The 12,907-nt window shown below is 37.2% G+C and overlaps 1 protein-coding gene across 1 annotated transcript in view; it reads left to right on the top strand.

Annotated features, from left to right (window-relative positions):
• SLC10A7 (solute carrier family 10 member 7) overlaps positions 1–12,907 on the top strand; it is a 175,630-nt gene that overhangs the window by 112,153 nt on the left and 50,570 nt on the right. The window contains exon 6 of the mRNA XM_060778873.2: positions 10,122–10,157. Coding sequence (XP_060634856.1) covers positions 10,122–10,157 — 36 coding nt within the window. The remainder of the gene's footprint in view (positions 1–10,121; positions 10,158–12,907) is intronic.

Raw genomic sequence — 12,907 nt, 5'->3', positions numbered from 1 at the left:
CAAAACTGAATACAGTAGGGCCTCGTTTATCCAACATAAACGGGCTGGCAGAACATTGAGTAAGTGAAAATGTTGGATAATAAGGAGGGATTAAGGAAAAGCCTATTAAATGTCAAATTATGTTATGATTTTACAAATTAAGCACCAAAACGTCATGTTTTACAACAAATCGACAGAAAAAACAGTTCAATACATGGTAATGTTATGTAGTAATTACTGTATTTACGAATTTAGCACCAAAACATTGCAATGTATTGAAACAGTTGTGGATCTGGGTGACTTCATTGGATAATATAGACCATTGGATGAGCGAAGGTTGGATAAGCGAGACGCTACTGTACTTTTCAAGCTCCTACATGACTTTCAAGTCTTTTCAGAATTGCTAGTATAGGACAGGATTGAGTCTTGATTATAGCAAAAAACACAGTTAAATACCATTTTCAGAATTAGCATCAGTTGAGAACTTTTTATTCCAAGTGTGTACAAAACCACTTTGGAATAACTGGAGAAATTTTTTGAAGTGAGCACAATGTGCCCTCTGCTGGAGAAGAAACATTATCACATCTACATGTATGTGGTTATGCATGTATGATGCATTATAATTATGTGGTTGATTTTTAAGTTATAAAGTTATACTTACTTTGAAATGATTCCTCAACTGTTTTAAGTTTTAAAAGTCAATGTACCCTCAGCCATCTGAATGAAAAAAATGATTGAGTAAATATTAGCCTGCCACATGGCTTGTAAATATAGATTCTGATTTTATATTTTTGAATAGAGAAATTAATAATTCTCCTTCCAGAATCTCAACAACTGCATAGCTATTGAAGGGGATGTCATAACATAGACTATTCTCATTGAAATCAATGGACAGCCCTGAACATCATTCCCATTGCTTCATCAAGATTCCAACTTATTCAAAAGAAGAAGCAAAGGAATATTATGTTTAATGATATCATTTTTAAAGGACACAGCAATTATTTGAACAACACAATAAGCTGGGTTTCTCCATACCCATAATAGACTATCTTGCAAAAAAAAAAAAAAACAACCTGAATCTTCATAGGTATTCTCCCTTGAAACTCCAGACACAACTACGAAACTCAAGGACACAACAAGGACTCAAGTAAAACATAGAAGAGAAGAATATAACTTAAAGCGAATTTCCTGATATTTTCCATTTCTCTTTGTCAGATTGAAAAAGAAAAAAATAGAAATGTGCATAGTGCTTTTTTTTTTTTTAGTGTCAAGAGCGACTTGAGAAACTGCAAGTCACTTTTGGAGTGAGAGAATTGGCCATCTGCAAGGACATTGCCCAGGGGAGGCCCAGATGCTTTACTGTCCTATGAGAGGCTTCTTTCATGTCCCTGCATGAGAAGCCGGAGCCAACAGACAGGAGCTCACCCCGCACCCCAGATTCAAACCGCTGATCTTTCAGTCAGCAGTCCTGTCAGCACAAAGGAACAAATAGTGCCACCGACAGCTCCTTGCGTAGTGCTAACAAATATATTTGGCCACAGTGTGTCACCCTTTGACCTTCAAACAAGGGAAAAGGAAGTTCTATCTTTATCAATCTCCATCACTCAAAAGTTTGTATAAGTGACATCTGTCACACATCATAACTGAAAACTTCCAGTTATTAACAAATCTCCAAAACCAGGTAAAGCTACTGCCATGCAGTCATCAGAAAGAATGGGATGGACAGCCAGAATGTGGTGGTAAGCACCAAGCATAGCAATTTGTGCCACTATTGTCCAAACACTTATGGCCTTACCAGGGGTTTTTTTTTTCATTGCAGGAGATCATATAATCCAGTAGGCTTTGGATCCAGTGTAATTGCCTGTACATTGGATCAGTGTGGTCCCAAAGGCTACATTGTGAATCTCTAAATCAGGGTTAGGCAGTCTGGTGCCCTCCAGAAGTTTTGCATTATAACTCTAAGCCCTTCTCACCAAGACTAAGGATCGGAGATAGTGCAAGTTATAGTCCAAAACACCTAGAGATCGGATTGTCCCTCTTTTAATCATCAAGATCAGGGAAGGGGAGATAATAGTGAAAGAAAGCTGTATAAGTCTGAAACACAGATAACTGCAATTATCGGCAGCTCTTGCATCTACTCAGTATTGATTGCTATGTATTTACCCATTATTTATCTATCTAGTCACCCTTTGGCTAATATAGAACCCAAGATATACATCTGTGTGTTTCCACCAAAGTTACTTTCTGACACATGTAGAATAAAGTAACTTCCCACCTTCCAGTCTACAAACAAATACTTGCAGTGGCAACAGTAACCAGTAGGAACGCTTGTGGTTCCACTTTGTTTTGGACATCCTTCTGTTCTTTGAGAACTTCTGTGACTTTTCAAAGTCTATGAAAACAAAAATATGAATGATGGCAGGTAACCCATAATTGATTTACATTACAATTCCTGCTGTTTCTGCACGTGTCATGCAGCTATCAAAGGCTTGTTTGTTGTTGTTGTTGTTGTTGTTGTTGTTGTTGTTGTTGTTTTTAAAGGCAGGGAGATTAGTTATCCATAACCCGGTGATGCTTTGTGAAGCAATGAGTTCCAGTTGTGTTGGTAGACAAGCAGACAACTTCCACCTCAGCCCTGCTTCTTACTCACCTTAGTTGCCCTTATGAAAAGATCTACAAAGACAAAGGGCAGAATATTCTGTATTGAAGTGCACAAGCACAACAGGCAAAGTCTGCATTTTGTTCACAGACATGTTAAATACCAACAATAGCAGTCCCTACTGTTCATCTTTACTCCTCTTAGACTCAGTGGTATAACTAATCAGGCTGCATGAATTAAAGGTGAACATTTATGGCATGGTGTGCAAACAAATGAATGCCATGATGCTGTGCTTTGTTTCTCCTCCCTGTGCATCCCATTCCAATGCAGAAAGCTTGTTATCCTCCTAATGCAATGCAATGTTTTGAATACAGGCTATGTAAAAACATTGGCACCCCATTGGAACACCATCTTACACAGGGAATCATTGGTTCTGCAGGTAAACCTCCTGATTCTTGGATGGCAGGCGAACTCTGCTCAAGAGGTACCATTGCCTGGAACATAAATATACTGTGGATTGTATGTGGAAGTGGCATGTTCTGGGTGAAATGAACCTATCCTATTGTGCTTTCATTTTGTCTGTCGAGCAATTCTTTCCATGTATGGCTGGAATTTATGGGGAGATGGGGACTGTATAGCGGTGCCATGGCAGCCTTCCAGAATTAGTACAGTAGAATCCCATTTATCCAACCTTTGCTCATCCAACATTCTGTATTATCCAATGCAGTCTGCCTCCTGCCCGGATCCACAGCTGTTTCAATACCTTGCAATGCTTTGATGCTAAATTCATAAATACAGTAATTACTACATAACATTACCATGTCCTGAACTGCTTTTACTGTCAATTTGTTGTAAAACATGATGTTTGGTGCTTAATTTTAAAATCATAATGTAACTTGACGTTTAATAGGCTTTTCCTTATTCCTTCCTTATTATCCAACATTTTTACTTATCCAACGTCCTGCCGGCCCAGTTATGTTGGATAAGTGAGACTCTACTATATATCAATTTTAGTTTCTGCTGCTGTTCATACATGGTCTGTTCTCCAGCTAGCAGTACATAGGATCATGACTACATTATAATGCCTTTGGCACAACTGGGCCAGAGGGCTGCTTTCTCTGGCCTGCAAACAAACATCCTAGTGTGTATATCTGCTCTAGCTGGTGAAATTGTTCCCAAGGTGACTGTTTTTGTAAATGGAAGAAACACTCTCCGCTTCTGACATCTAATGCTCACAACTGCATTTTGCATATGATGTGACTAACTGTGTTAATGACCAGGCCCTTCTCTTAAGAGAGCACTAAATATGGCGTCTCAGGGGACAGCAGAGAACGAAGCATCCGGTTGGGATTGGATGCCCAGGGCATAATCTCACTGCCTAAAATTAAAGTTGGCAGATTACGTCCTCTCTAATAACGTAATGGTTGTCTCACAATTGAAATTCTGATTTTATAATCCTGTCATTAAAATGCAAACATTGGATCCTTTGGAAGGTTATTTTTACCTTTTGTCACGCATGTCATTTTAATTTATTTGTGCTGTAGAAAGCATTTATTGGTATGATTATAATTATCCACAATTTCTTATATGTGAATCCTTTGTCTAAAACATACATAAAATCCATAGATGGCTGGCCGTATTTTAGTTTAAGGAAACATGCTAATAGGTCCTCGTTCAATAACTCTATTTTATCACTAAATAATATTATAAATTATGTCACATGGAAATATAGTGTTTTGCCTGTTTATTCTGCAAAGGTTTTAACCCTATATATTAAATAATATTTGTTTGCAAAAAGGAAATAGAAAATACATGTAGCCAAAAGGTAAAATATGATAACTTGGGAATTTTTCAAAATAGAAAACATGGAAAGAAACCTGGAAGGAAAATTCTGCATTTAAAAAGCTTGTAAATTAATGGTGTAATGTGCAAAAGCATGAACAGTTGTGTCTATTAACTATAAAATTACAGATAGTAGAGGCAAGAATAAAAGCACTAGGAATCTAAAGCCACCTTGAGTCCCTTTCAGGTTGGTGAAAGGTGAGGTAGAAATGTTGTAAATAAGTAAATAAATACTGTATTGTTGTATTACTATATTTTGATAGTTACAAAGTACTTTCTGTATTATGGAATATATCAATTGCAAAATATTTAAGGATTCCTCAAGAAATGAACTGCTGGTCCTCTGTCAAGAATATGAAATTTGTTCCTAAAAACAGATTCAGTATTAGAGGACTGGAAAATATCAAATGTAACATGAGTACTTAAAATTGAATCTGGGCTATCAAGTTTCCCCTTCACATTAAGTCTAGTCATGTCTGACTCTGGGGAGTGGTGCTAATCTCAATTTCTAAGCCAAAGAGCCGGCATTGTTCATAGACACCTCCAAGGTCATGTGGCCAGTGTGACTGCATGGAGCACCTTTACCTTCCCACTGAAGTGGAACCTATAGATCTACTCTCATTTACATGTTTTCGAACTTCTAGGTTGGATGGGGCTGACAGCAGGAGCTCATCCCATTCCCCAGATTCAAACTGCCAACTTTTCGGTCAGCAAGTTCAGCAGCTCATTGGTTTAACCTCTGCGCCACCAGGGGACCCGGTGTCACTATATGTGAAATATTTATCATTTTAAACAAACTTGTGTAGTGAGTACAGTTGTTTATCATATGTGGTTGCATGTACACACAATCATCTAAGTAAGTTATGTTGGTTAATATTCTACAACAGAGATGAACAACACAGGGCTGGCAGAATGCATGTGACTTCCAAGTTTGTTTTTGCTAACTCAAAACAAATTGTGGCGATAAACTGGAATTTTCCCTTTAAAACAAATAGGAAATCCTTGTTTAAAAGGTTCTTTCCCCCCCCTCATTTTGCAGCTAAATTTTAGTGGGTCTGTGATTTGGAATGCAACCCTGGAGTCAGATCCAGATAGTGGAAATTGACTGCTGGAGTCAACCAAATTGATCATTCCTTTTCCACAGAGTTAATAACTATTTTTCCATTTAGCAAATGACTGTGCAGTCTATTAAAGGCAAATCTCTTTTTGTAATTCTGTTTGTATTATTCTGTCAAAAACTTCTTACTGTCTTGTGGAGTGTTCTTACCACAAAGAAGGTAACATGATGAGTATGATATTTTTCCCAAGTTGCTTGTTTTAGTTGATGGATTTCCATGGCTAGGAATAGTGAATTCCGTTTCCTCAGACTGCCCAGAGAACTTCAGATGTTGTCAGGTGGAACAAAAAAGATACATAACCCAACAAGCTAGGCCTAACCAGTAATGAAGCTAGTCAGTCTCTCCCTGTTCTATGTTGCTCTTGCCCTATCAGGGGTAAATAAATAAGAACAAGGCCTCTCTCCTTGCTTGAAAACATAATGCAGATTCAGAAGGACAGAAGTGATTCAATAGATACTTGCCCCCTTCATATTTTAGTTGCTGAGGGATGGTGGTTTCAAAGTCATTAATGATGACAGCCAAAGATATTGCAGTTTCTAGACAACTTACTGTAGACCAGTGGTTGACCTCCAGGTCTTTTCAGGATAGGGTGGTGGACTATTTTTTTTCTCCTGTGTGCCAGAGACAGGTACCATCTTTGTGCCATGCTTTCTTCAAAACTCACTATGAATCACCCACTGACGGCTTAGATAACACTACTCTATCCACTGATGACCTACTACTTCAGTGGTTCCCAACCTTTGGTCCTCCAAGTGTTTTGGACTTCAACTCCCAGAAATCCCAGCCAGCTTACCAGATTTTAGGAATTGTGGGTCCAAAACACCTGGAGGACCAAATGTTGGGAACCACCGCACTACTTGAATAACACTACTCCAGCTGTTTTGGAGACAAGAATGGAACTCTTAATTCTTTTGGCTTTGAATTACTTCATAGTATTTCTCATCACATTCTGGTTTGAGAAATTACACGTCTATCAAATGTATCCGGAAAACTCATCACTGTTGAATTCTCTCCCTCAGAATAATTCGGGAAACTGAAATAAGAAGTTAGTTTTATCTCCTAGAGAAGATAACAATAAAATCTATCCCTGGGTGCTAGTTTTACTTTTAGAAAACCATAACCAGCTTTCTAAAAAATGACATGTTAGATGATCCTCACTGTAAAGCAAGTGCATTTACAGGTTCTTGATGTGACTGCTTCTATGCAGAATCTTTCTTTGTATGAGCATTTTGGGTCAGGCTGTGAATTCTTTTCCCCCTTTCCCCTTCCCACTAAAATCATTGAAATATATTCTGTCGGTTTCACATCAGAGGTGTAAATGGATTTCTTGAAAGTTTTTCTTCCGAATGGTAAAAGGCAATCACTTTACAGGTTTGACTCCATTACGGCCAGCATCGTAAAGCTCAACATACTCCCCTAACTTTGTGGATACGCGGCTGTTCAGTGACCTTGCCTCAGCAAGGGCATGCGCTCAGTTTGGGCAAAGAAGATTTGCTCAGCTGCAATCTGTCTATTTCTTTATATGCTGTGTATTTTATGGCAGCACTTGCCCAAGAAGCACAGTAGAGGGAAGAGCAGTCAAGTTTTGTAATTTTAGAATGGATTTGTTTCTTCTGCAATGGTATTTGTGCATTCATGATAGAAATGAGAGATGATCCCTTTCATTTCCTGAAACTAGCCTTGTAATGTCTTGGCTCACGTACTATATAGATATCTTCATTTGCATTGGAATTCAAGCATATCATACTTTAATAGAAAGATTGTGGGAAAGTGGGATAATTCTGGATAATTCTTATGGTGTTTTTCAGCTCCTTACAAAACAGACAACACCATAACTTAGAAGTAGTAACCTTCTCTTGAGCTTAACAACATACTTGTGAAATAACTAATCACATGCAATGTAATTTACCTTTTTAGTATAGCAAAAGTAGTGTTTACTAAGGGAATGTTTTAGGGACATTTCAGAAACATTACACAGGATCTTTAGGGGCATTTCAATATACATTGTCCTTTTTTCAAAAAATCAAAAACAAACTCACTGATATTAATTAAACCTAATAACTCACTGATATTAGGTTTATTTTGATGTTTTAAGCTCTTTCATATGTGGGATCTCTCTGGGATTTTATGTCATTGTCTGTCTGTTTTATGAAGGCATTGAATGTATGCTGCTGTATGCTGGAATCTGTCCTGAATTCCTGTGGAGAGATAGGGCGAATGAGAAATAAAGTTTTATTATTATTATTATTATTATTATTAAGTTATTATTCTTAAAGTAATATTCAATGTTACTATATTGGAGAAAGTTGTCTGTATTTTAAGGGACCAGTTTGACATTCAAATAATTGTGTGTAACACAATAGAACTTCAATTTCAGAAAATAATTTGATCCTATCAATGTTGATTTTAAAACGTCTTTGAAATCAATAAACATTTCAAAATCTGGCAAAGTGCATCTTTAGTGAAGTTGGATCTGTCACTTATCTACACAAGGGAAAAGGCCTTTTCAAGTGACCAACAAGGATTCATCAAGCTCCTTCTGAACTAGTCTCTGGAAAAGGTTTTTTTTTTAATTTTCATTGGCCTGTATTAAAATTATCAGAATGCTGGTCTTATTCTCATTATTGTTTTTTATTTTCTTGCATCCTTAATGTTTCTGTTACCTTTTATGCAGGATTAAGAGGGCTTTGCTCTCCAAAAAAGTCATCCTAAGCATTTAATGTAAATAAAATAAATACTCAACATGAAATATATTCTTCACAGACTAGCATTTCCTGAAAATTTCCATAATGAGAAACACAACTTCTCTTTACTGTGCACTGGATTAATATATTGATTATCCTGAAATAGAGAGCCATATTCTAGAGAAAGAGAATAGAATCTCCCTGAAAAGTCTAGATTCCAACAGACCTTCATAGTTCAAGTGACTCTCTCCTAAAATCAGGGGCGGCTCGTCCATTACTCAAAATATGCGGTCGCAGAACACTTTTTTTTGCCAGGGGCGCAGAGGCACCTCTGTAAATGCCCCTCGACCGCCACTTGAGGAGCGCCCCCTCGGCTCACAACAGCCCAAGCAGTCCGGGGGAAGCCTCGGCAACCCATTACGTAAAGTAAGCATTTGCAGTATAGTTGATTTTGTCCAGGGGCACTCTTGAGGTGCTCTTGGGGAAAAATAGACCTTGACATATGCGAGTTGTAGTTACCGGGATGTATAGTTCACCTACAATCAAAGAGCATTCTGAACTCCACCAATGATGGAATTGAACCAAATATGGCTCACAGAACTCCCATGACGAACAGAAAATATATATCAATGATTGGTTGTGGGGGGGGGGGGGGTGCCAAAATACTGTTTGCTTACAGTTGAAAATTACCTAGGGCCGCCTCTGCCTAAAATAAACTTAAAATCAATTGAAAGCACCCATCTAGAGTGGTGTAAGGAATTCAGAATTCTGCTTTCTTTATCTGATAATGTGGACCACTTAGAATATTCTTCTAGATAAACATTTTAAAGAAAAAGTAAAGAATTGCCATTCTGTAATTTAGATATTATGCCTTACTAATGTGGTATTGAGTGATAGGTACACTACAAACTTAGTTTTGAATCAAAGGGCTATGTAGGGCTTGTGAATTAATATTCACTGAGTAGCAGACTGCTTTTATTAATTTATTATTAGGTATTGAAGTATGAAGCAGTGGGTGAAGTGAGAATTTCCATTTGCTGTTGTGGAGATGATGCTTGTCATGTTATGTCCCAGTCCTAAAACCTCCTCTTAAGCTTTCCATCATTAGACTTAAAAATTGTGTCTTATGCCCAACAATCAGCCTTAAGCCTCTTTGCTGTCACTGAAGAAAACAAATCTTTTGCCTTCCTTTGCCTGGGGGATGTGGAGAGCTGAAGTGGTCCTGTGTGACTAAATTAGATGAAAGACTTGCCTTCCCACCACGGAGACACGGAGTCTAATCAAGTGAAATGAGTTTTGAGATCTCAACTCACTTCCTAGGGGATATCAGTTTACATTACAAAATCACACGACACCTAATTCATCACGGTTGATGCAGACTTTACTCAGGAGAGGGCCACAAGTCAGACAATATGATAGTAAGCCACCTGTCCCCTTTGTGGCAGGGGCTGTTTATTAAGACAGTGGAAGGTGTTGGTGGAAGAAGGTCTACAAGGCATTGAGCCTGCATATTTATGGAGTACATGTAAAGGGGAAGGGAGTTGTCAAAGTCAGAAGTGGAATGATGGATCGCGAAGAGATTTAATTTCAGTGGATACAGATCATTCCTCAGTCCTTAACCCACAAATGAGTTTCCTTCTTAACAAGGATTTTAAAGAAAGCATTACTTATATCTAGATTATGAATCTGGCAACCACCAGATTATTGTTCATTAAAGTTCATGCTATAATAAATGTCACATATCTCTTTATTTTCATTGAAGTAATAATACATTGGTTTCTCAAGAAGGTGCCCAAATGTTTAGTAGTAGAATTTCTGATTCCTTTATGCAACAAAGTCTGATATGACTAAAATAAAATTGTGTTTTCTACACTAATAATTGTCTCCTATTTCTTTCAGGGCATTGTTATAACTCCATTGCTCCTGCTGCTTTTTGTGAGTATCATAATGCTGATGTGATAATGATATAGTACTAGCGGTAGCAGATAGTGAAATATTAATTGCATACGGTAAAGAGATGTTCTTAAAATTCCAGGGTCGATTTATTAACTAATATCTTTGTGGTTTGAGTTTTAACAAGTTTTGAGTTATTGCGCATAAATGTTACAGGGTTTTCTTAGGCAAGGAATGCTCAAGAGTGCTTTTGCCAGTTCCTTCCTCTGAAATACAGCCTATAGTTCCTGGTATTTGTTGATGGTCTCCTAGCCAAGTACTAGCCAAGGCTGACCCTGCTTAATTTCCAAGATCAAACCTCTTAGGATAAAATCAGAAATTTGATATGCCCAGAAAATTCACAGCAACCCAATTTAATGTTATTTTCAGCATTTTGTGCCAAAAATAATAGTGATTAATAAATTAATAATGTTTTTTTGTTGGCAAGAGAAGGACCTCCAATATAAATTTGGACTTCTTAGGAAGACAGAAGAAAACCCTTTCCGCCTTTTTTAACCTCCGAGGTCGGGAAAGGTTGGGTAGAAATGAAGTAAATAAATAAGAAGTAAATAAATGTCCCCATTGCTTCCCATGTCTATTCATAGTTCTGGTTGAGAAGTGTCACGAACAGTATCAGGAACCATTAGGTTGTAGACTTTGACTATATCTCATTCCTAGGGGAGATAGATTATTAAAGCAAGTGCATGGAGTAGATTAGTGATGTTTAGGATTAATCCTACATAATATTTTAAATTAGATTTTTAAAATTTTAAATATCCCCTGGAATAGCAAAAAATAAGCTTGTCCCACTTTACCCATGATTACTCTTCATGGTTCAGAATGGTTATCACCTCTCAGTCTTCTCTAAATGGTTTCCATACTCTACCATCTTGGTTACTCCCCTCTGGAAACATTCCACCCCCTCAGTATCCTTGTAAAACAACATTCTCATTTTGCTAAGGTTTATGCTAGACATGGACAACAATAAATCCTTCAGATTTATTTTGAAACTGCAGGGTCTATAATTCCTCATCATTAGCTATGTTGGCTAATGTAAATTGTGAGCCAAAAAAATTGCAACGGCAACTACCCCTACCTTATTTAGAATGTACTCTCTCTTCTTCGAAACCCGCCATATCTATATGCAAAATCATAGTTCTCCAAATTATTAAGCTGTATCTATGCACTAGAAGAACAAGAGTAGCTAGATCTGTTTTTCTCAACCTGGGGGTCGGGATCCCTGGGGAGGTCACGAGGGGGGTGTCAGAGGTGTCACCAAAGACCATCAGCAAACACATATTTCTGATGGTCTTAGGAACCAAGTATGGTCCTGATCCAGCGTTGTTTGAGTCCACAGTGCTCTCTGGATGTTGTGAACTACAATTCCAAAACTCAAGATCAATGCCCACTAAACTCTTCCAGTATTTTTTGCTGGTTATGAGAGTTCCGTGTGCCAAGTTTGGTTTAATTCCATTGTTGGTGGAGTTCAGAATGCTCTTTGATTGTAGGTGAACTATAAATCCCAGCAACTGCAACTCTCAAATGACAAAATCGCACACACCCAACCCCACCAGGATTCAAATTTGGGCGTATTGAATCCTGTGCACAATTCAGTCTAGTGAATTTAGTCTAGTGAATGAAAATGCATGATTATGCAGGATTAAGAGGGCTTTGCTCTCAAACAAAGGCATCCTAAGCATTTAACATAAATAAAATAAATACTCAACATGAAATATATTCTTCACAGTATTCTTCACAAAATGAAATATATTTTGCATATCAGATAGTTACATTACGATTAATAACAGGAGCAAAATTAGAGTTATGAAGCAACAGAAATAATGTTATGGTTGGGGGTCACCACAACATGAGGAACTGTATTAAGTGGTTGCAGCATTAGGAAGGTTGAGAACCACTGAACTAGATGAAGATGTGACCTCATTTGGTACTGCATCTGGTTCAGTGTTGGTGAAAATATAGTTATCGGTTACTGTCTGGAAAGGGGAATATGTACAGAGACACTACATAATCATAAACACCATCCATAACTGTTCGTAATAATGATGGCAATATTATTATCCTTTAAAACTTGCTTCCTGGCAAAACTTAGGCCCAGGAGCCATGTCTTTTACTTCTGCTTCCTATTCTGTTCTGCTCTCTCAAACCTCCAAAGTAGCAACAATAATGAGTATATTAATCTAAATGTATGATTTAATAAGACAAGAATTTTCCCCTCAAGATAGCTTTACATTTATTGATCAGAGTTTACATTTTGCCCCAATTTGTACAAAATTAATTCCTGACAGCGTTTAATGGTTTGAACCTCTTTATTTTCACATGCTTGTTAATGTAAAATGAGTAACATTAACTAAGTTGTTAAAGAAATGTTGAAGTACACAAAGGGAAGAATGAATACTTATAATAAATTATACATTTTGCATCAATAATGTAATATCTTAAATGAATGGCATTAAATGGGAGAACTGTATTTTTTAAATGAAAACTGTGACTGAATGTAATCTTGGATTGATTCCTTTTAAGATTTTTTTTTCTTTTAACACCACGATGAACTAAAAATAATCATAATTTTATTTAACAGTATGTATTTTTCAGCCAGTTTAATTTAGAAAAAACTATTCACCAATGTCTCTGAGTATGTTTCTTCTAAAAATGTGTTACCCCCAATAACATTAAAAACCAACCACATTTTTTCATATATGAGGCTAAATATATCAGAAACCCAAGGAAGATTT

The sequence above is a fragment of the Anolis sagrei genome, chromosome 5 (assembly GCF_037176765.1).
Source record: "Anolis sagrei isolate rAnoSag1 chromosome 5, rAnoSag1.mat, whole genome shotgun sequence".
In the NCBI taxonomy this organism is placed as follows: Eukaryota; Metazoa; Chordata; class Lepidosauria; order Squamata; family Dactyloidae; genus Anolis; species Anolis sagrei.
The sequence above is the reverse complement of the archived record's forward strand: the minus strand, read 5'-3'. Positions and strand labels throughout refer to the sequence as shown.